Here is a 21,815-nt window from a genome sequence, read left to right as displayed (position 1 = left end):
TATATGACAGTCTTCTAGATCGTTTTCCTGCCTCCAGTTTCATCTTTTCTTAGGCATTTTTCCTCCCTAATCTGGTAAAGTTATTAACCTAAAATTCGCTAAAGGCTCACCCTTGCCTACAGATGAGAATACAACCTCCTTAGTAAGATATTCATGCCCAATCTTTATAATCAACTATTTTCTTCTATTTCCTTGAAACCATATATGCTAACTGCAAGTTCTTTCTTGCCATTCCCCAAACATCTCCAACATCTTAAGCTCTTTTATGTTTCACTGTCCTTGCCCATGATGTTCCCTTGGCTTGCAGAGTTCTTCCTCTGTATTCATCACATGGCCAACTCCTAGACTTCTCTTAAATCCCAGCACAAATGTGGCCTCCCTACCAAGGATTTCTTGACTTTCCTATTTAATTAATCACTCTCATTTCACACCCATGGCAGAAACTCCTCCTTCTCAGTGAATAACCTCATTATGCCCCACATTTCCCATCTCCTTACTAATGAGGTAGGGCCACATGTTTTCTTCTGGTCAAAGAGCTATGAGTACAAGTGAGAGGTGCCACTTCTGTTCCAAAACACTTAAAAGTTGGTGCGTGACCTTCCAACTTTCTTTTCTCTCCTGGGAAACCATGGAGGAATTTTGACTAGATGGCAGAACCACAAGATAGAAATGGCCCAAACACACCACACTGGGGGAGCTGCTCTGGAAAGTCCTTTGAAACTGCATTAGAATTCATATAAGCAAGAAATAAACTTTTATTGGTTAAGTCACTGAGATTTGGTGCTTATTCATTACTACAGTGTTACCTCACCTATCTTGACTAATTCAACATTCTGCCTATCTCTGTTTAGCCTTTCATTATGCTAAATTACAATAATGTGTTAATTATTTTTCTCCTATACTATGAGCCCTCAAGGTCAGACCCAATGCCTTATTTTTTGCATCTAACATAGTGTAACAACCCAAACTGAGCTTGTTGAAAATTAAATTCAGTATCATCAAACTTTATCCCCAAATTTGTTCTTCAGTATTTCCTATCTCAGTAAATGACATCACCATTAACACAGTCACTCAATTCAGGATCTGGAATTAACTTTCTTTATTTTATTTTATTTTCATGTTTATTTATGTATTTTGAGAGGAGAAGGAGGGGCAGAGGAAGGGAGTGAGAATCCCAAGCAGGCTCCTGCAGAGAGTAATTTGGAGCAGTAAAAGGAGCATGTTTTAAGATTTGCAAATATGATCATATTACTTCCATGCTTAAATAAGACCAGATACATATGAGAAATGTATTTTGGTTGTCTGAATGACCAAACACATACGTTCATACATACATACATATATATGTTATATATATAAAACATACATATATATTTCTAATAAATTGCCATATTATACCTCCCCTTGGATTTCAAGTGTGTTCGGGGAATAGCCCTGTCTTGCCTGTTTCTAGCTGCTGACACACAACAGGCAGTACAAACTATTTGTTGAATAAACAAATGAATGAATGAATACTTGGAAACCAGCAGGTTCTCAACAGGTGTTTCTTGAATAGATAAATAGCCAACAGCTAGCTCATATATATTTAAGCAAATATGAATTTCAATACATTCTGAAATGTTTTATCAATGCATATTTTAACTTTCAGTGCTCTTTCTCTTCTTTTATGTCAGCCCACAGCCCTTGAAACCTTTAAAATTCTAATCTGTGGCTCATTTATTCACTCTTTTATTGGGGGAGGAGGATGCATTTATGCATCTGAGTTACACAATATCACTTAAAATTTTGTGTTATTTTGTAAATGTGCTTCAATAATTTTAACATTTATATACTCTGTCTTCTTGACTGAATTATAAAATCACTTAAAAGTGAAACTATGTGGGTGCCTAGGTGGCTCAGTCGGTTAAGAATCTGACTTCGACTCAGGTCATGATCTCACAGTTCATGAGTTCAAGGCTCGCACCTGGCTCTCTGCTATCAGCACAGAGCCTGCTTCAGATCCTTGGTCCCCCTGCTCTCTCTACCCTTCCCCTGCTCGTACGTGTTCTCTCTCAAAAATAAATAACATCAAAAAAAAAAAAAAAAAAAAAGAACTGACTATGAGTGGTGTTTTGAAACTCTTGCCTCCCCTCACAACCTTAACCCTTCTGGTGCCTAGCCTTCTGCCTAAGCAGATCACTTAGTTTTGTAATAGTAATTGAAGGATTGGCAAGAGGTGGCCTACAAGAGTGAAAGATGGTTGGGAGAAATGCTCAACAGGCAGATAACTGGAATGGATTCCTGGCTTTGCCTAAAGGTAGAAATGAACTTTGGGGCTGGCGTCTAGGGCTTGGGTCAGAGGTACAAGGTACTTGGTGTTCATCGTTTTCGTTTTGTTGGGCTCCATCCCAGCATGCATTTTTCCCAACAATTCAGTCAGTTGTGTTTGATGACCCCACGTTATGTGTAAGACACCCTAAAATCAATACATGGAAAATAAAATTGTTTCTCTGAGGTCCTTTTGAATATATTGAAATCTTACAAAAACCTAAAGTAAACTGCATTTATTCATTACAAATTAGTTAATGTTAAGATCTAACTTATCTACTTTTTTTCTTACACCCTTCCATCTCTCATTAGTATTAATATTTAAAACAAAACAAAAACAAAAAATCTTAGTGATCTGGAATCAGGTGATGTGGAATATTAAAGACCCATCTCATATGAATGAAATCAGACACAAGTGAATTTATTCTTTGTGTGTCACTGGCCATTGCCTTGATCCGCCTGTGCTAAGAAGGGCTCTTCCCTAGGCTGTTCTGGCATAGCAGTGGGAAACACATTCTATTCTATTCTATTCTATTCTATTCTATTCTATTCTATTCTATGCTAGCTCCAGTGCTGCTATGTAATTATATATCACAGATGAGGGGATAAGACTGATCAGGAGGGATGCCTGATGACAATGACTCTTTCATGCATTCAACTGACATTGATATGATGTTTTTATAATGAGCTATCCAAGAAGGAAGTTCCAGAATAAGAAATACTCCAGTGTTTGAAAATAATGTAAAGCTGTCCTGTTAATTAAAATGCTCCTGTACACAAAATGAGGGAAAAGTATTATAATTCTCAGTTGTTACACCTTACTTTCATGAAAATGTTCAGATGTTATACATTTTGAGTGAAGAAAATCCATTCTTATAATTACTGAAATTAAAATTTAAATAAAATCACAAAGTTTTGGATTTGGAACATATCTTACAGCTATAGGTAGATATGATTTTGGCATCTTGTTGTGACTACTTGAATTTTTCTAGGTTACTAAGTTGTTACTTTTACTGGTATATTTTAGACATCAGTGAATATTATATTGTGACAAATTTAGGCATATTAAGATATAATTTATTCCTATTTTTAGGTACCATAACTGATGAAGAAAAGCAGGCTCATCTTCAGTACCCACACAGAGTCATGATTTCTAAGATATAGCAGGTTCACTTTGTGTCTACTGAAACAAAGTAAAGGTAGTATTTAACAATGGTATTAGTCAGGTCAGCTGCCTTAACACATACCATAGACTGAGTGGCTCAAACAACAGAAATTTATTTTCTCACGGTTTCAGAGGCTCAGAAGTCCAAGATCAGGGTGTTGGCCAAGCTTGCAGACAGCCACCTTCTTGATGTGTCCTCACAGGGGAAAGAGAGAGAGAGAGAGCGAACCCATGTGTCAGTGAGTGAGCACTTGCTCTCTGGTGTCTCTTGTTTTTTAAATTTTTTTTTTAATATTTACTTATTTTTGAGACAGAGAGAGAGAGAGAGAGAGAGAGAGCAGGGGAGAGGCAGAGAGAGAGGGAGACACAGAATCCGAAGCAGGCTCCAGGCTCTTAGCTGTCAGCACAGAGCCTGATGCAGGGATCAAACTCACGAATAGTGAGATCATGACCTGAGCTTGAGTCAGACACTTAACCAGGGCCTTAACCAGGGCCTCCCAGGTGCCCCTGTCTCGTGTCTCTTCTTACAAGGGTACTAATCTCATCAGACCAGGCCCCCACCCTCATGACTTCATCTAAACCTAATTATTCCCTAAAGCCCTATCTCCAAATACCATCATATTGGGAGTTGAGGTGTTAACATATGAATCTTGGGGTCCACATTCAGCCAATAACAATTATTTAAAGGCTTTTTTTTTTTTCCCTTGAGCATTTCTGGCTATTGCCATGGTGCCGGTTTCTGGAGTGTGTTATTTTTTACATTCTGCTGGGTTTTTATTTCTCAGACTTTAACAATTTGCTTTGACCTTCATTTTGTGACATACTGAGAAGAATTCTTTGGAAGTGATTATTTTCTTTTTCTGCTTAAGAAGCCATATGGAGTATTTTTGACTTACTTGCCTTATGTACTGATTATATTGTATTCCTGCTTTATAGCCTGTAGTATTTTCTTTGCTAAAACTGCAGTGATGTCATAGAGGTCCTTTCTATTCAGACTGTACTTTCCACAGTTCGTTCCAGAATAAGTGACCAGTGCTTCCATTAGCACAAACGTTCACATGCTATTAAAAACAAAACAAGGGTGACTTATGCCTAAAAGCTTCTACTGACATGCATGCAATAGATATGCAAAAGACCATCTAGATCTTTGAAAGCAAATGTCATTTTTGTATTCAGTTAAGACTCTGATGTCAAATTACTTCCTGGAATGACTTTTCCATAAAATGAGTTTGAGTCAGTATTAATTCTTGCTTTGGAAAATCCTGTCCTGCGTGGTTAACAAATGGGGATAGTGAACACACCCCAAAGATCAAAGGTGAAAGTTAGTAGAAAACAATTATTACTTCAGTCAAATGTGATTGGAGAAAGGACTAAAAGTCCTATACCTAAAATTGTGGTGCACTAATACTTAAAAGCAAGTGAAGGACTCCAATTACCATATAATTCACTGGGAAGTTGAAGAAATGTGATGTGTGGGAAGAGGATTGTCTGGCTTTGCTGTAATTAAGCTGAGTGGGTTATTAGGTGACCCTGTCTGTGGACTTGGATGAAAATGGACCCTTTTCCCCTTCATGTGGAACTAACACTTACTAAGCCTTGTCACTACAGCATATTTATGAAGTCCTTGAGTGGTTTAACATTAACATTTAACTTCTAAACTTTAATAATTCAGGTTGCAACCATGGAAAAAATAACCTGTGTGCATAACTTGAGGCAAATTGAACTTTCCTTCCCCTAAGCTGATCTTAGCTGTAATAGTCATTGTTTTGGGGCATGTAATTCAAACTAAAAATATGTGTATTAAAAAAATTTTTTTTACCATTTTTATTTATTTTTGAGAGACAGAGACCAAGCGTGAGCAGGAGAGGGGTTCTTTAAAGACCATGAGTCTTTGAAGACAAAGACTCTGTAGCCAGACTATGCATGTTTGAATCTCAGCTCTGTCACTTACTAGCTGTGTGATCTTCAGCAAGTTCCTGAGCCATTCCTATAAAATGGCATGATAGTAAAAATACCTACTTATAAAGTCATTGCAAAGATTAAATGGGGTTAATATACTTAAATGAATTTCTTAAAATGTCATTGCTACCTAGAAAACTCCAAATAAGCTGCTATTATTATGCACAGTGGTTAGGTGCATTGGCTCTAGTTTCAGACATCCAGAGCTTAAATCCAGACTCCACCACCAGCTGAATGACCTTGGGCAAGTTACTTAGTATCACAGTGCCTTAATTTCTTCATCTGAAAATGGGGATAATAATAGAGATGAGAACTGATTGAAATAATAGACGCAAAATGATTAGAAATGTCCCTGGCACATAGTAAGTGCTGAGAAAATATTAGCAATGGATATAATAATCACATTAGGGAGACCAAATTATATTCATGTCTCCGAAATACCAACTGAGATATGATATCAAATGAAAAATGCTATATCCTGTTTCACCAGCCTCGAGAACAATTTAAGGTCACATATTTTTAGTAGTAATGACTCCAAACATCTATCTGGCTTATTATGAAAATTCTTTCCTTTTCTAGGTCCCTATGTCATGGTAAATGCAGGAACCCAGGAGTTGTTACTCAACCTCTAGGGGTCAGTTCTGATGACTCCTCCCTGCTATTGAAAGGCCACTGTCTCTCCTGCAGTATAACCTCAGTGTACTGGGTCGGAGAAGTTCTGTTGCCAGCCCAACCTTTCAGTTTGCTCAAACCACAAAGTCCTTTTTCTCACCTTCCTAATGTCCAGCTAGGGGCAGACTCTATGATCCAAGCAAGACCATCACAATAATTAACAGTATATTTCCTAAGGTCCCAGTTAATTCAATTTTAAATAATGGTATAATAACAAAGATAACTAGAAAATGTCCAAATGTTTGGAAATTAAGCAACACACTTTTAATAACCTATGGACCAAAGTAGACTTTGAGCAGAAATCAGGAAATATTTTGAATTGAATAATAACAGTGATGGTGTGGCACATCAAAACTCATGGAATGTAGCTGAAAGTGGTGTTTAGAGGAAAATTTATGTCCTTAAACACACGTATAAGGGGGGAAATGGCTGAAATTAATTATCTAAGATTTCAGTCAAGAAATTAGAACGGGAGGGGCACCTGGGTGGCTCAGTCAATTAAGCATCTGACTCTTGGTTTTGGCTCAGGTCCTGATCTCACGGTTCATGAGTTTGAGCTCCACATCGGGCTCTGTGCTGATAGTGCTGAGCCAGCTTGGAATCCTCTCTCTCCCCCCACCTCTCTCTGCTCCTCCCCTGCTTGTGTTCTCTCTCTCTCTCTCTCTCTCTCTCTCTCTCAAAATAAACTTTAAAAAGTTAAAAAGTAAAAAGAAATCAGAACAAGATGTCAAACTCAAAGTTGAAGGAAGAAGATAATAAAAAGAAGAAATGAGTAACATGGTAAACAAACAATAAAGAAAAATTTAAAAACCAAAAGCTGGTAATTTATAATAATTAAACTGACAGATCTAGTAAGTTAAAGGAGAGAACATACCAATTTTAGGAATAAAGTTCCTGCCATCATTAAAAAGAGAATAAGAGGCTATTATGAGTAACTTTATGCCAATAAATTTGAAATGTAGATGAGATTGACAAATTCCTTGAAAAATACAAGTTACTAAAACTGACTATAGAAGAAATAGAAAATTTAAATATTTATTTATTTATTTATTTATTTACCTATCTATTTATTTATTTTTAAATTCCTTTGAGCTGTCAGCACAAAGTCTGCTATAGGGCTTGAACCCACAAACCATGAGATCATGACCTGAGCTGAAGTTGGATGCTCAATCGGCTAAGCCACTCAGATGCCCCAATTCTATATTTATTTTTAAAATAATCCACAATTAAAATGTCTTCTCCTCTTTTACCCCCCCACCAAAAAACAAAAACAAAAACAAACAAAACCAGAAACAGATGGCTTCACTGGTGGATGATTTCAAGCATTTAAAGATGAAATAACACTTAAAATAATTCTTCTAGAGTAAAAAAATAAGAATACTTCCCATCTTGTTTTGTAAAGCCAACATAATCTTGGTACTAAATCCTGACAGGGATGTAAGAAAAGGGGGAGGGGGGGACATAAGAGGGCAACTTCTCTCATTAACATAGATTTTAAAATCCTAAATATAACATTAGAAATTAAGCTCAGTGTAAGGTAAAAAAAATAATAGCATAACCAAACTGGGTTTATTTCAGGAATACAAGGTTGGTTTAGCATTTAATAAATAAATGAATGCAATTCAGCACATTAACAAACATAGTAATATATGGTTTGGATAATAGAAAAGTCATGAGCATTTCAGTAGATGCAGAAAAATCATGACCAATTCCAACATTTATTCATAATTTAAAAGATAAAATCTCTCATCAAACTAGTACTATAATAGAAATTCCTTAATCTGATAAACAGTAAATGTAGAAAATGTACAACAGATATTATACTTGTGAAATGTTGAAAACGTTCCCCCTGAGATCAGGAACAAGATGAAGATGCCCACTTTCACCATTTCTGTTCAACGTTATACTAGATGTTCTAATCAGTGCGAGTAGAGAAGTAAAAGAACTAAAAGGTATTAAAAAGGAAAATAAGAAATAAACCTGTCAGTATACATAGATGACTTAATTGTGCAGATAGAAAATTTTTAAATGATTTACAAACTATTGAAAATAAAAGTGAATTTTGCAAGGTTGGTCAATTGCTGGATATAAGGCCAATATAAGAAAATCAATTCTCTTTTTATATTCTAGGAATAAACAATAGGATAAAAAAAAAAAGCAAATACCTAGAAAAATATTTAATAAAAAATGTGCCAGTTTCTACACAGAAAATAATAAAAGAGTACCAAGATAATCTAAAGAAGACCTAAGAAATGGAGAGATATACCTAAATATCTACACCTATATTTGTATTATGCATAGATATTAAGACATGGAAGATTCAATGCTGTATAGACGTCGTTCGTCCCAAATTAATATATAGGTTGAATGGAATCATAAACAAAATTCAGGGTAGATTTTTTTTTAGTAGAAATTGATACAAGCCAGGGAGAGGGAGAGAGAGAATCTTAAGCAGCCTCCATGCTCAGCGCAGAACCCAGCTGGGCACTTGACCCTACTACCCTGGAATCATGACCTGAGCTGAAATCAAGAGTCCGACACTCAATCAACTGAGCACCCAGGAGCCCTGCCAATTCTAAAATTAGACGGAAATGCAAAGGGCCAAGAATAATCACCATGGTCTTTAAGAAGAAAAAAAAAGGGGGTTGGAGAACTTACCCTACTGGATATCAAAACTTATTATTAAGCTACAATAAAACAAAATACAGATGTTTGAAACAGACTACTTGAGTGTTTGGTGACAAAGTTCATAGTGCAGCCTAGTAGAGGAAAGAATAGTCTCATCAATAATGGTGATTTAGTGATAGGGTTGCCATATGGAAAAAATATATTTTGATCTCTACCTCATACTGTAAACAAAAATCAATGCTAGGTGGATTAAAGATTGATTTTAATTTTTTAAAAGTTTTTATTATTTATTTATTTAGAGAGAGTGGGATAGGGGCAAAGAGAGGGAGAGAGAGAATCCAAGCAGGCTCCACACTGTCAGCATAGAACCCAACATGGGGCTCGATCCCACAAACTGTGAGATCATGACCTGAGCTGAAATCAAGAGTTGGATGCCTAACCAACTAAGCCACCCAGGCACCCCTTAATGATTTAAATGTCAAAGATAAGACAAAATTTCCAGATCACAGCATAGGAGGATATGCTAATATCCTTAACAATTTTAAACAAATAAAAATAGCACTAGTCTTCAAGTTCAAAATTAGATTACATTTAAATTAGGTATTTCTTTCATCAAAGGACACCCTTTAATGAAATGGTAAAATATCTGTGACTTTTGCTACAGAATAATTAAATGGTGATGGGAGGGGGCGAGGCGGGGTAGAAATATGAGAGCATAGCTGAAACTAGATTGGTTGTATATCTTGTTTTTGAAACTGGGGTTTTATTGCATACTTCTTCCACTTTTATTTATGTTTGAATTTTCCCATAAATAAAAGTTTAAAAACAAGAGACACTATTAAAAAGGGAAAAGACAAACCGGAGTGAAAGAAGTTACTTACAATACATAGAAGCAGGAAAGGGGCCTATGTCTAAAATGTATGAAGAATACCTACACAAGGGGTTGCCTGGGTGGTTCAGTGGTTGAGCATCCAACTTTGGCCAGGTCATGATCTCACACCTCATGGGTTCGAGCCCCGCATTAGGCTCTCTGCTGTCACCACGAGCCAACTTCAAATCCTCTGTCTCTCTCTCTCTCTCCCCTTCCCCTTCTCACACACTCTCTCTCAAACATAAATAAACATTAAAAAAAAAAGAATACCTACACATGATTAAGGAAAAGACATTCAACTCAATAGAAAAATGAACAAAAACAAGTGAGAAGGCACAAAAGAGGATTTTAACCCAAATGGTTAAAAAAACAAAGGAAAATGATGTCAGTCTAATTAGTAATTAAAGAATTAGAAATTAAAGCCACAATTCAATACTCACATTCAATGGCATAAGTAATTTATCATTTGTTTATATATTTATAATATACACACATGTAATACACACACACACACACACACACACACACACACACACACACACATACATACTGGAGTGACAGGCCCTCGAGTTCAGCACCAGTACCATAATGATGTTAACCTAGAATGGTGAAGATTAAAAACATTGACAATACCAAGTGTTGGTGAGCAGGTGGTGTAACCAAAACTCTCATACACAGTTGGTAGGTGAGAATTTTGGTACAACTAATTTGGAAAAGAGTTTAGGAATATCACCAAATTTGAATATGCCTATCCCTATAACTCAGCAATTCCATTCCTAGCTAGATACCCTTAAACGTGTGTGTGTGTGTGTGTGTGTGTGTGTGTGTATCTCCAAAGGACAAGTAAGAATTTCAGTAGTAACAAGTAATATTATTCATAATAGCTGGAAACTGGAAATGACTGAAGTGTCAACAAACAATAGAATGAATAAACAATCATAGTTTATTTATGTTATAGAACACCACGCAATAAAGAAAAATAATGAACTATTGCTACATACATCAATATAGATGCATATAAAAAACACAATATTGGTCAAAAGAAGCCACCCATATATAAAATACAAACTGTGTGATTTTACTTAAATAGCCTTCAAAAATGAGCAAAACTGATCTAATATTACTGTGGAGGACAGAAGAATAGATATCACATATGGGACTTGTGGATTAGGGCAGGATGATTGTCGAGGGACAGGATGGGGCTTTTGGATTAGGACAATATTCTGTTTCTGGACCTGGGTAGTGATTACAGAAGTGTTTGCACTTTGTGATATGAGCTATCGAACTGTACCCTTTGAATTTGATACAAATTCAAAGGGTTTTTTGATATGTAGATTGTACTTCAATAAGGATGTCTATTAAAACAGGAGAATGAGAGGGAATTCTGATAGATGAAAAAGTCACTTCAGTGTAGCAGAATTGTGAGTGAATTTAAAAAAAAAATCTTGCTTTTAATTTGGTTGTTACAATAAATAAAATTTGGGTGGGATGAAAAGTAATGTAGCCTTTGTTCAAATGCAAACTGGAGATGGGAGACCCTTGAATTCTGGGCCAAGACCACAATCATTTCAGCCAGAAAAAATTTTAGAGCTGCTATCAGAACAGCCTCCCAAAGAATCTTGCTCAAAAAGCTGTGAACTTCTAATTTTGAACAATATAGTTTCCAGGTACATCCTCCAAATAAAACCCCACAAACCTACTGCAATATATATCTGAGTAGTTGAATAAGGAAATGAACTATTAGACAATTAAATGTTGAAAGAAAACTACTAATAACTTTGGTTTTGAAAGAACCTCTCTTTCTTCTTTTTTTAGAGTTGAATTTTTAAAATTGAGGTATAATTGGGGCACCTGGGTGGCTCAGTCGGTTAAGCATCCGACTTCGGCTCAGGTCATGGTCTCACCGTTCATGGGTTTGAGCCCCGCGTTGGGCTCTGTGCTGACAGCTCCGGAACCTGAAGTCTACTTCGGATTCTGTCTCCCTCTCTCTCTGCCCCTTCCCTGATCGCTCGCGCGCGCGTGCTCTCTCTCTCTCTCTCTCTCTCTCTCAAAAATAAACATTAAAAAGATTTTAAGTTGAGGTATAATTGACATATAACATTAGTTTCAGGTATACAGCATAATGGTTTGATATTTGTATCTATTGCAAAATGGTCACCACAATATGTCTAGTTAACATCCATCACCATTTACAGATACATTTTTTTCCCTTGTGATGAGAACTTTTAATATTACATTATTACATTGTGATGAGAGCTTTTAGGAGCTACTCTCCTAGCAACCTTCAAATATGCAATATGGTATTATTAAAAAATTTTTTTTTTGTTTATTTATTTTTGAGAGACAGAGAGAGAGCAAGAATGGGGGAGGAGCAGAGAGAGACACACACACAGAATCCAAAGCAGGCTTCAGGCTCTGAGCTGTTGGCACAGGCCTCAAACCCATGAACCGTGAGATCATGACGCTTAACCGACTGAACCACCCAGGCACCCCCAATACAGTAGTATTAACGTTAGTCACCACGCTGTTCTCTGTGGTGGGATGCAGTCCACATCTGATTAGTAGAATAACAAAATTTTTGAGACGTGATGTTCTTTGTTCCTTTGATAGGAAGATTTTGGGTTGGGGAGGGATTGGTCTTTGCTCCTCATTTTGAGAAGTGTTTCCTTTTTTTATTGCTTTATAATAAAGTTCTAATTTAAATTTTATAAATTATGATGTGTGTACTTCTCTCTTCCTTTTTAAACTAGCATCACAGTATAAAGATGTTTTAAATTGGGAACATGGGGCTGGGTGGGAAGAAAGGGCTTTACTTCATACACGAGGAATCCTGTCTTTACCTGAGCATGGCCACAGCAGATATCTTATCTTGTTATGCTTGGACTTGTACCAAGGATCCATGAAGGATCTATAAACCTAACACAAAGGATTGTGTGCGGTTAGTGTAACTTTGAAGAGGGATATTCTAATTCTCTTCCAGTATCACATTAGTTTTCATCTAATTTAGAATTCCCATTTGATAGCCTAAAATCCTTGGAAGTTCAAGGTAGCTCTTCTTTACACTTGACCCTGATCTTTACACAACAGAACAGGAAATGGCACTGGATTGGGAACCAAAAAGTGCAGGCTCTAGTCTTGATTTTGCTGCTTACTAGTCTATAGTGATTACTTAATCTCTTTGAGCCTTAGTTTCCTCAACTCTACGTATTTAATATCCCCTGCTTCAGAGTTATTACATTTTTCTTGAAAAGCCTAAGACACAAGGTAAATATAGGCTAACATCATTATGTTAGTAGTAGTCATTGTTATCTTTCGATCTCATTCTAAATTTTTTTTAAAAATCTTTTTTTTTTTTAACGTTTATTTATTTTTGAGACAGAGAGAGATAGAGCATGAACAGGGGAGGGGCAGAGAGAGAGGGAGACACAGAATCGGAAGCAGGCTCCAGGCTCTGAGCCATCAACCCAGAGCCCGACGCGGGGCTCGAACTCACGGACTCACAGACCGTGAGATCGTGACCTGAGCCGAAGTCGGACGCTTAACCGACTGAGCCACCCAGGCGCCCCTCTCATTCTAAATTTAAAAGATAAGGCATATAGTATAGTGGTGATTAGTCTTGGGAAAAATACAGGGAAGTGAAGTCAGAATAAGGAATGGGAAAATGAACACATTGGTAAGTACAGATTTTTTAAAAGGGCAAAATTTTGATGTTAAAAGGTCAAATAACCTTTTAAATTATTTTTCTATGCCACACACTCTCACTTTGGATATAGTAGACATCTGTTGTGTTTTTCTACTTGTAACCTGCCCTCTTCTAGAAACAGCAATCTCTTTCCTTGGAGAACTGCTTTTCCCAAACTCCATGGTTTTCTGGTGGGCTGCTTAATGGCATTACTCCATTCAACTGGCTAGAGGTGGGTATGCCTGGGGATTTGCAGGTGACCCCAGCCAGGAAAACCAGCATCCTTCCTTGACATTGTTTACATAGACCCTGATGGGGGAAATCTCTTTTCTCTGGAGTTCTAAGTGGGATTTTTTAAATCTTGGAACTCCTTTGTGTAATAAACAACTCATCCCCTCATTCTACCTTTCTTGCTGCCTAGACACTGGTGGTTGGGAACTAAGACCATCTTTTGAGGGATCTGAAACCATTTCTCCCACATCTTTACACTTTGCTTCTAAACACCACATCTGTTTACTAGATCATGTAGTTTCTAAGCAGTTAAGAACATGTATTAAAGAGCCACAGATTTAAAAACAAAAACACCAGGTAACCTTAAGTAAAAGAAAATCTCACACTTTTTTTTTTTTTTAAGTTTATTTATTTTGAGAGAGAGAGAGAGCATGGGCTAGTGCATGCAGGGGACAGGCAGAGAGAGAGAGAGAGAGAGAATCCCAAGTAGGCTCTGAGATGTCAGCACCAGAGAGAGGCCCTTGGGGCTCCATCCCACAAACCATGAGAACCCGAGATCAAGAGGTGGTCGCTTAACCACCCAGGTGCCCCACTTTCGCTATTCTTTTAGACCAAGTCTATTTAGTCAACAGTAGAATCTCCAGGTACCTAAAATACTTGTTATCATGAAACAGTTAATTAGCATTTAAATTTTCCAAATTGTTTTAAAAAATTGTTTTAACCTTTGTTTTGTTTGAACTAGGATTCAAACAATGGAGCAAAATGGTTTTGTTGTTGTTGTTGTTTCTTTATCATTAAGCACATGGCCTGGGCCTGGTTACATTTTACCTCTCTTTCAAATAGTTATTTCCTTGAGAGCAATAGAATTTAGAAATTAATTCAAAGTCTCTTCATGTGCTTTACAAATATCAGATGAGGTTCTGGTAATGAAATCATGGGGCAGAAGTAATAGCTTAAAGTTATCCTTGGACATTAGAATCCAAAAGGGAGCCGTGACAAGCAAACACTTATGTTGATTTTGCAACCCTTGGTGTTTCCTTATCTGTTTTGACTTGGTGGAAAACAAAAGGAGACCACCCTTTGGCTTCCCAATATGTAATAGAATATTGAAAATTTCTAATAGCAAATAAATGCATTAATATATTTACCTAAATATATTTATTAAAAATATCTGTAGCTTTATTTACAACATTATCTTTGCCCTATAAGCCTTTGTTTGTTCTTAATAAAAGACTGAGAGATAGTACCACCCTCTCTAGGTATAAATGAGTATGTTTATTTTGCTTCAACTCAAATATGAAAGGACTAAAAGACTGTTATCGACAGCCCCACAACTTTCTTCTCCTAAAGTGGAGATGCCAAAGGATGAGGAGTGAAGAGACTTTTACCCATGTGTGATCTCTGCCCATCTCATCAAATAAATGAACAATATAAGTGATCCACGTAACTGCGAAGCAAGCTCAGCATTTTGACAAGTCCTGTAGACCCCACCCCTGACAACCTGACCATTATCCTTAAAGTTCACCTGGAGCTAACACTGACCCCAATTATAGTAACCTAACATTTACTTATTTCTGATCCGCACTATCCCTCTATTAAAAAGAACTACAGGGTCCAAAACCGGGTATGGGTTTTGTCTGTTTTAGTCGGGTTGGGGTTTTTTTTTTCTTTCCTTGGTTGCGGGGGGGGGGGGGGGCATATATTTATTATTCTTACTTTACTATTAAGATCTGGAAAATTTTTAAATAATAATAATAATTAAAAAAACCTGTCTCATGGAGCATCCACTACCAGCATCCACTTTGCCTGGGGACTCCAAAGGTTTAAAAACCATCGACCCAGGCCATCCACTTTTACAGCTCCTTTCCTGGTCCTTGCTTGTTGTATCAGCACTGGGTAAGTGCCCAGGTTCTGGGCTGGGACTAAAACTCATGATCTTCTGGCTCAGGTTCTGTGAACTGAGTCATTCTGGCACGGAGAATATTCCGTGACTCAGCAGGCCCGAAAAGGAGGATGTCAGATCCAGATAATTTCGAGTCTTTTAAAGGCAAGATGGGGAACATAAACAACACAGTGGAAGAATTTCACAGTGGGTCTGCGTACCCAGGGGAAAAATGTCATTCCATTCCCAGCCCTTTCACTTCCTTCTCTGCCCCAGTTAAACGGCGGGTTACACTTTAATTTAGAGGCAGGAAATAGCTTCAAAAAATTCATTTTGAGGCTGCGACCAGGCCCTTTATTCTCCGAGGACCGTGTCAATTCCCTGGGCACCCCCGGGGCCTCTCCTTGGAAAGGGTTAGAGGCGGCCCCGCGCAGCAGGGGGCATTCCCGGGGCGGCCGGCGGGGGCCAGGAGCCCGCGGGCAGTTTCCACCGTCAGGTCCCTTGGGGCCCGGCCCCAGAGTGCGGCCGGCTGGACGCAAGGACGGTCACCTGGTGGGGCAGAGCTCCGCGCTGTCGCGGCCCGGGTTGGCGCGGGGCCCAAAGGCCGATTCCGAGTGACCTCACCGACCCAGCGTCGCCCCTTTAAGACTCCCTCCGTTGCCCCTTCCCCAACCGGAGTCTTCGGGGACACGGAGCCAGGGGACCCCGGCGCCCAACTCCCACAGGGCGCTGGCTCTCCTTGGCCTCCCCTTCCCTCCCGGCATGCACCGCCCCGCCGCCCCCCCTCCCCCGCTGCCCCCCTCCCGCACTCCCTAGCTCCCCGCCCACCCCTCGCGCCCCTCAAGGCCCCTCCCCCGCGATCGCGCGCCGCGGGCCCGAGCGCGAGATGCCGCCGCCCCCGCCGCCGCCGCCGCCGCCGCGAGTCGCCCGGGCGGACGCTCAGTGCACGGAGCGCGGAGGGCGGGGGAGCAGCTACGGGGGCCGCGGGAGCTGTTGGGAGGAGGCCGGGGCTGGGCTTTCTCCTCCGCCAGACCCCACCCCACCCTGCCGACCCCACCCCCTGCTCCTTCCTCCTCGGGGGCGCGCGCTCGGGCCCGCGCTCGGAAGTCGGGGGTCGGCGCCGAGTGCGGGCAGTGTCCCGGGTGGGTGAGGGAGGCGCGGAGGCGGCGCGCGGGGCAGTGGTCGGCGAGCCGCGCGGTCCTCGCCAGCGGCGCCCACTGGCCCGTCTCTCCGGTACGAGCCGCCGCCACCGCCCGGCGCGCGAGTCCGGCCCCTGGGCCCCGAGGCTCAGCCCGCGGAGCGGCCTCCTGGGGACGCCGCTGGGCGAGAGGAACGCGCCCGCGCCCTTGCGTTCGCCGTGGCCCAGCGCGCGGGCGGCGGGATGAGGGGCAGCGAGCGGGCCGCGCCGGCGCTGCGGCCCCGGGGGCGGCTCTGGCCGGTGTTGGCGGTGCTGGCGGCCGCCGCGGCCGGCTGTGCCCGGGCAGCCATGGACGAGTGCACGGACGAGGGCGGGCGGTCGCAGCGCTGCATGCCCGAGTTCGTCAACGCCGCCTTCAACGTGACCGTGGTGGCCACCAACACGTGCGGGGCTCCGCCCGAGGAGTACTGTGTGCAGACCGGGGTGACCGGGGTCACCAAGTCCTGTCACCTGTGCGACGCCGGGCAGCCCCACCTGCAGCACGGGGCAGCCTTCCTGACCGACTACAACAACCAGGCCGACACCACCTGGTGGCAAAGCCAGACCATGCTGGCCGGGGTGCAGTACCCCAACTCCATCAACCTCACGCTGCACCTGGGTAAGAGGTGACAGCCCTGTTCCTATTACTGCTCGCCGGCAGCGCAGCCGCCCGGTCACCTCCACCCCGTGGCCCAGCCTGCGGGGCTCAGACAGCTGCGGGCTGGCTCTGTGCGTCCCAGCATGGGCCACACATATTCCCTCCTCCAACTTCTAAACTGGATCTAGCACTTAACATTCCGCGAGGGCCAAGATGCTTCGCTGTAGCATCTCTGTTTGCTTTTCTACTCTTTCGAACTTAACCGGATTCTCGCTCGCTTAGTGATTCGCCGTTTGGGCTGTTTTGTCCCTCTTTTTTTTGAAGCGTTAATCAGAAACCCCTATTCTCGCTTTTCTCCCTCCTAGCGGGGCCATCACAGCGCATTCTTGGGTCAGAGATAGGAAGGTCCACCTTAAGCACTTTTATCTTGTTTAAATGCCCCTCTCCCTGGGTTTGAGCGTGATTGCTGTTTGCTCTATTGAATAAGCTGGAAAGGAAAGGGTCTCTAGTGCAGGGAATTTGAGGGAAGCAAATGTCTTTACTACCGGTATGGCCTACGCGTAATTAAAATATAAATTCACTTTTAAGGTTATTGTTCTTCAAAGTTGTTCAGCTTTAATTAAGGACCACAAAGCTGTTTCACTGCTAATCCTGGTACAGAGAAAACAAAAGAAAGTGTGCACTCACTGTAATTTCTTGCCACAGTTTGGTCCCTGGGTAAAAAGGCTCTCCTTACTGGATTTCCTTTTACTTTGATTCAAAACAAGTGTAGAAACCTTTTAGAAATCAGGAAAAGGATGTATAGAAAAGTGTATTGCTCAGTAGTGGATAAAGATGGACATGTTTATCCTAAGGTATCAAAATCATTTTTGATCCTAATAAGTTTTTCTTCACTGAAATAGAGAAATAAGCAGAATAATTCATTATTGTGTTTAACAGTAAAATATGTGTGAGAAACTGGCACCTGATTTGCAGAGCTTCAATCCCTATCGCAGTGAAAGAATTGATTTTACTGGCCTCTGGTAGGAGAACATAGGGCCCAAATAGTTCTTTTGGTCATGGTTTTGCATTTTTCTTTCCACTGCTCTCTGGCACATTAAACTTTACATAAGTGGCAAGATTCCAGAGGAAGAATATAACTTATAAAAAGTGCTTTGAAAAGTAGTCAAACTACTGTGTGTGGAGTAAGTTTTAGAAAAGGAGTGTTTAGCACTATTTTATTTCTAGACAAGTTATTAGGAAGATGAACTTTGGGAAAATGAGTTCATAAAGTGAAACTCTGAGGCACCTGTTTTCAGAGATGGAAGAAGCAAACTGTTGCTTCAGTGTTTTAAAGGTATTGGAAATGCATAGAACCAGCAGCGTCTTGGAACAGGTGCCTCCCCAGGACACAGCAAGAGTCCTAGGATCTTCTAAAACTTTGTGGGGATGCTGACTCTTTAGACAGCTATATTCTCTTATGTACTGTATATTTTTAAGCAAATGTAATTTGACCAAAATTATTTTTATTATTTTTAAGTTTATTTATTTATTTTGGGGGGGGGAGGAGGGGCACAGAGAGGGAGAGAAAGAATCCCAAGTAGGCTCCATGCCATCAGCACGGAGCCTGATGCGAGGCTCATACCCCAGAACCATGAGATCATGACCTGAGCCAAAAGCAAGAGTCGGACACTTAACTGACTGACTGAGCTCCCCAGGTGCCCCTGTTTCCAATTATTTTTGTTGAAATTTTAACTTATTAAAATTTCTGTGTTGTATTTTGAATGCCTACAAAGTCTTATTTAACTATTTTTTTTTTTAATTTTTTTTTTTCAACGTTTTTTATTTATTTTTGGGACAGAGAGAGACAGAGCATGAACGGGGGAGGGGCAGAGAGAGAGGGAGACACAGAATCGGAAACAGGCTCCAGGCTCCGAGCCATCAGCCCAGAGCCTGACGCGGGGCTCGAACTCACGGACCGCGAGATCGTGACCTGGCTGAAGTCGGACGCTTAACCGACTGCGCCACCCAGGCGCCCCAACTATTTTTAAATAGTAAAATTTCAAAGCAAAAGCATTTGCTTGATGTTTCAAAGTGCCTGAGATTCAATTGAAAATTTCTGAATAAGAATCTGTTATGTAGGTTAAAGTTGGGCTGTCAGTCTTGGCCTTCTGAGTTTTCTGCTGTGGGTACTATGTAGCACAAGGTTATTTCAGGTGATTGCAGAGGTGGGTAAATTACCCAAAGATTACTTCTTTGTTACAAAGGTAACTGGTGGGTAAGACGGTAACAGTAGGTTGTTACTGTTGGGGAGCAGATATATTAATTTTGAGTCATGGTGATTTAAAGGTCAAAAGAAATCTTAGAGGTCACCTAGTTAGGACTCTTACATGACTTTGTACTCTAAAAATGTTTTATGCTTGGACTTGTTTTTGCCGAAAAAGTCTTCAGCTTTTGGTAATAATTCGTGGTAAGTGAAGTTCATAAAACCAAGGGTTCAAATAAAGTTATTTAAAATAGTTTCCATATGAATAGTGCAATTAACTGTAAAAACATTTACTTGAAACTTTTTAGGTAGACAATTTCTAAAAATTTGAGTAGAACTTATTGTACTTTTTCTTGGATCAGAAATGATGTCCTGGAGGAAATTGTGTGTGATGGAAAAGGTGGAAAAGAAGGGAGACTTGTGTAGTGGGGTTGATGTCTCAATCTCTCTCTCTCTCTTTCTCTCTCTTTCTCCTCCCTGCCCCCCAGCCCGTCTCCTTTTCCCTGCTCCTTTTTTAATGACAAGGATATATGTACACATGCAGGTTATGATCTATAATTTATAGAAAGGGCTTTATGTATCATTGTGTGTTTTCATGGTCAGCATATTCAGTCCCTAACTTTAGTTACTCCGTGGGCTCTAGCTAGCTGTTTCCCATGAATTCAAGTACCATGACTGTTTGTGCATCTATTAAATCTCCCATCCAGTTCAAATTTCACATACCCTTAAGCAAGTGATGCATATTGTGCTTTGCCCTTACAGAGCCTGTGAAACTTGAAGTGAGCAGGGTGAAAGATGCAGGGCTAGCCAGCACTTTGCTCTCTTCCTTTTTGATGTTGAACTTAAACACAGTAAACTTTAAAATAAGCAGAGTCAGATTGCACTTAAGTCGTTATAAGAAACATACATGTTTTGGCATTAATCATAAGTCATTTTTTTTTCTTGTAAAAATAAAACATGACATGGTGAATTGAAATAGTTAAAGATAATGACTAGTGAGTCTCTTCCTCTTCAACTGCTAAGTTGTAGGAGACCACCAGTTTCTCATGTAGCCTTCCAGAAACTTTTCATGCATACACATGTATCTATAAAATTATATGTTATCCTTTTAACTGCTACCATTGTGTGTGTGTGTGTGGGGGGGGTAAGGAATATTCTAACTGATAGCAAGGACCAATTAGATCATTGTACCATTATCAACACTAGTACAAAAGCCAGGAAAATCAGTGTTGATTCTGAAAGCAGCCATGTCTTAAGCACCATATACAGTAATCCAGGGTGCAAAGTATCCTCGGATATAATCACATAAAGTTGCTGTGGGAACAAGAATTGCATTTTTTGCCTGTTGTGGAGAGAAAGCTCAGCCAGGCACCCTTTTCTAAAAAGAATTCTTATTTTGCATTCAACTTCTGGATCTTCTTTCCTAACTTTCTATATGGATTATTTGACTGCTACTCAAAAGTTTGGCTTTTGTGTTTTATAAGTTATAATAAGTTTTATTAGTATCAGTGGGATAGTCGATAGTAAGATTGTAGCTGAGGATTTGCCTTATATTAAACAGCCTTTTTAATTAACTTGATAGTCATTGCAGATGGAAACTTGGCAGGCTGGGTCTTAATTTCGGAGGAAGGTAGCTTTCCCCCTTTCTGAAAACAATTAGATTAAGGAAGAGAGTGCCTATAAACCAACTCAATCAAAGTTTATGGAACTCCTAAAATTTACACCAAGACCAGATTTGTTTCCAACCTCCTCTAAGCTTTAGGACCAAACAGTGATTAAATGATACTTTTTAGCTAATATTTAGCTAAATATCCTTTTTGTGTGTCTATGTCAGAATAATTGATAATATAAGGATATTACATTTTATTCTGTTTCATTCTTTCAGTGTACATTTAAAATTAAACAGCTGTTTTTGTTTTTGTTTTTTTCCCCCCAGGACAGTCTTTGCCAGGTAGGTTCTAACTGTGTCAGGGAATAGTTCACTCTGGTGACTTCACTGTGGTATTTGCGTACCCTGAGGGGACACTATTTTAGTTTGTCTCACAAAGGCCTGATTTACATTTTGCAGGTTTCAACTTGAGAAGTTAGGGAGCTCTTCTTTAATGGCCAGTGGTTGTTGAACACGGTTTTATAAAGTTGCTGTTGGCTCTTTTCCTTTTCTACAATTCACTGCTTTTTCTGTGTATAATCTTCTCCAGGTTTCTAAAGCATTCAGAGAAACAATTTACACTTTAGGAGAGAAGTTGGAACTATAAGCACCCCCCCCCCCCCACTATTTTTTCATTGGCCAGTGGTTGTTGAGCACGTTATAGTTCCAATTTCTCTCCTAAAGTGTAAATTGTTTCTCTGAATGCTTTTTCTGTGTATAATCTTCTCCAGGTTTCTAAAGCATTCAGAG

General features: G+C 40.1%; 1 protein-coding gene across 1 annotated transcript in view; it reads left to right on the top strand.

Annotated features, from left to right (window-relative positions):
- The first annotated feature begins 16,685 nt into the window (after window positions 1–16,685).
- The window catches only part of LAMC1 (laminin subunit gamma 1), a 128,018-nt gene continuing 122,888 nt past the window's right edge, over window positions 16,686–21,815 (top strand). Inside the window, exon 1 of the mRNA XM_049634117.1 lies at window positions 16,686–17,193. Within this exon, the coding sequence (XP_049490074.1) occupies window positions 16,779–17,193 (415 nt within the window). The 5' untranslated portion in view covers window positions 16,686–16,778. The remainder of the gene's footprint in view (window positions 17,194–21,815) is intronic.

The sequence above is a fragment of the Panthera uncia genome, chromosome F1 (assembly GCF_023721935.1).
Source record: "Panthera uncia isolate 11264 chromosome F1, Puncia_PCG_1.0, whole genome shotgun sequence".
NCBI classification, from domain to species: Eukaryota; Metazoa; Chordata; class Mammalia; order Carnivora; family Felidae; genus Panthera; species Panthera uncia.
The sequence above is the reverse complement of the archived record's forward strand: the minus strand, read 5'-3'. Positions and strand labels throughout refer to the sequence as shown.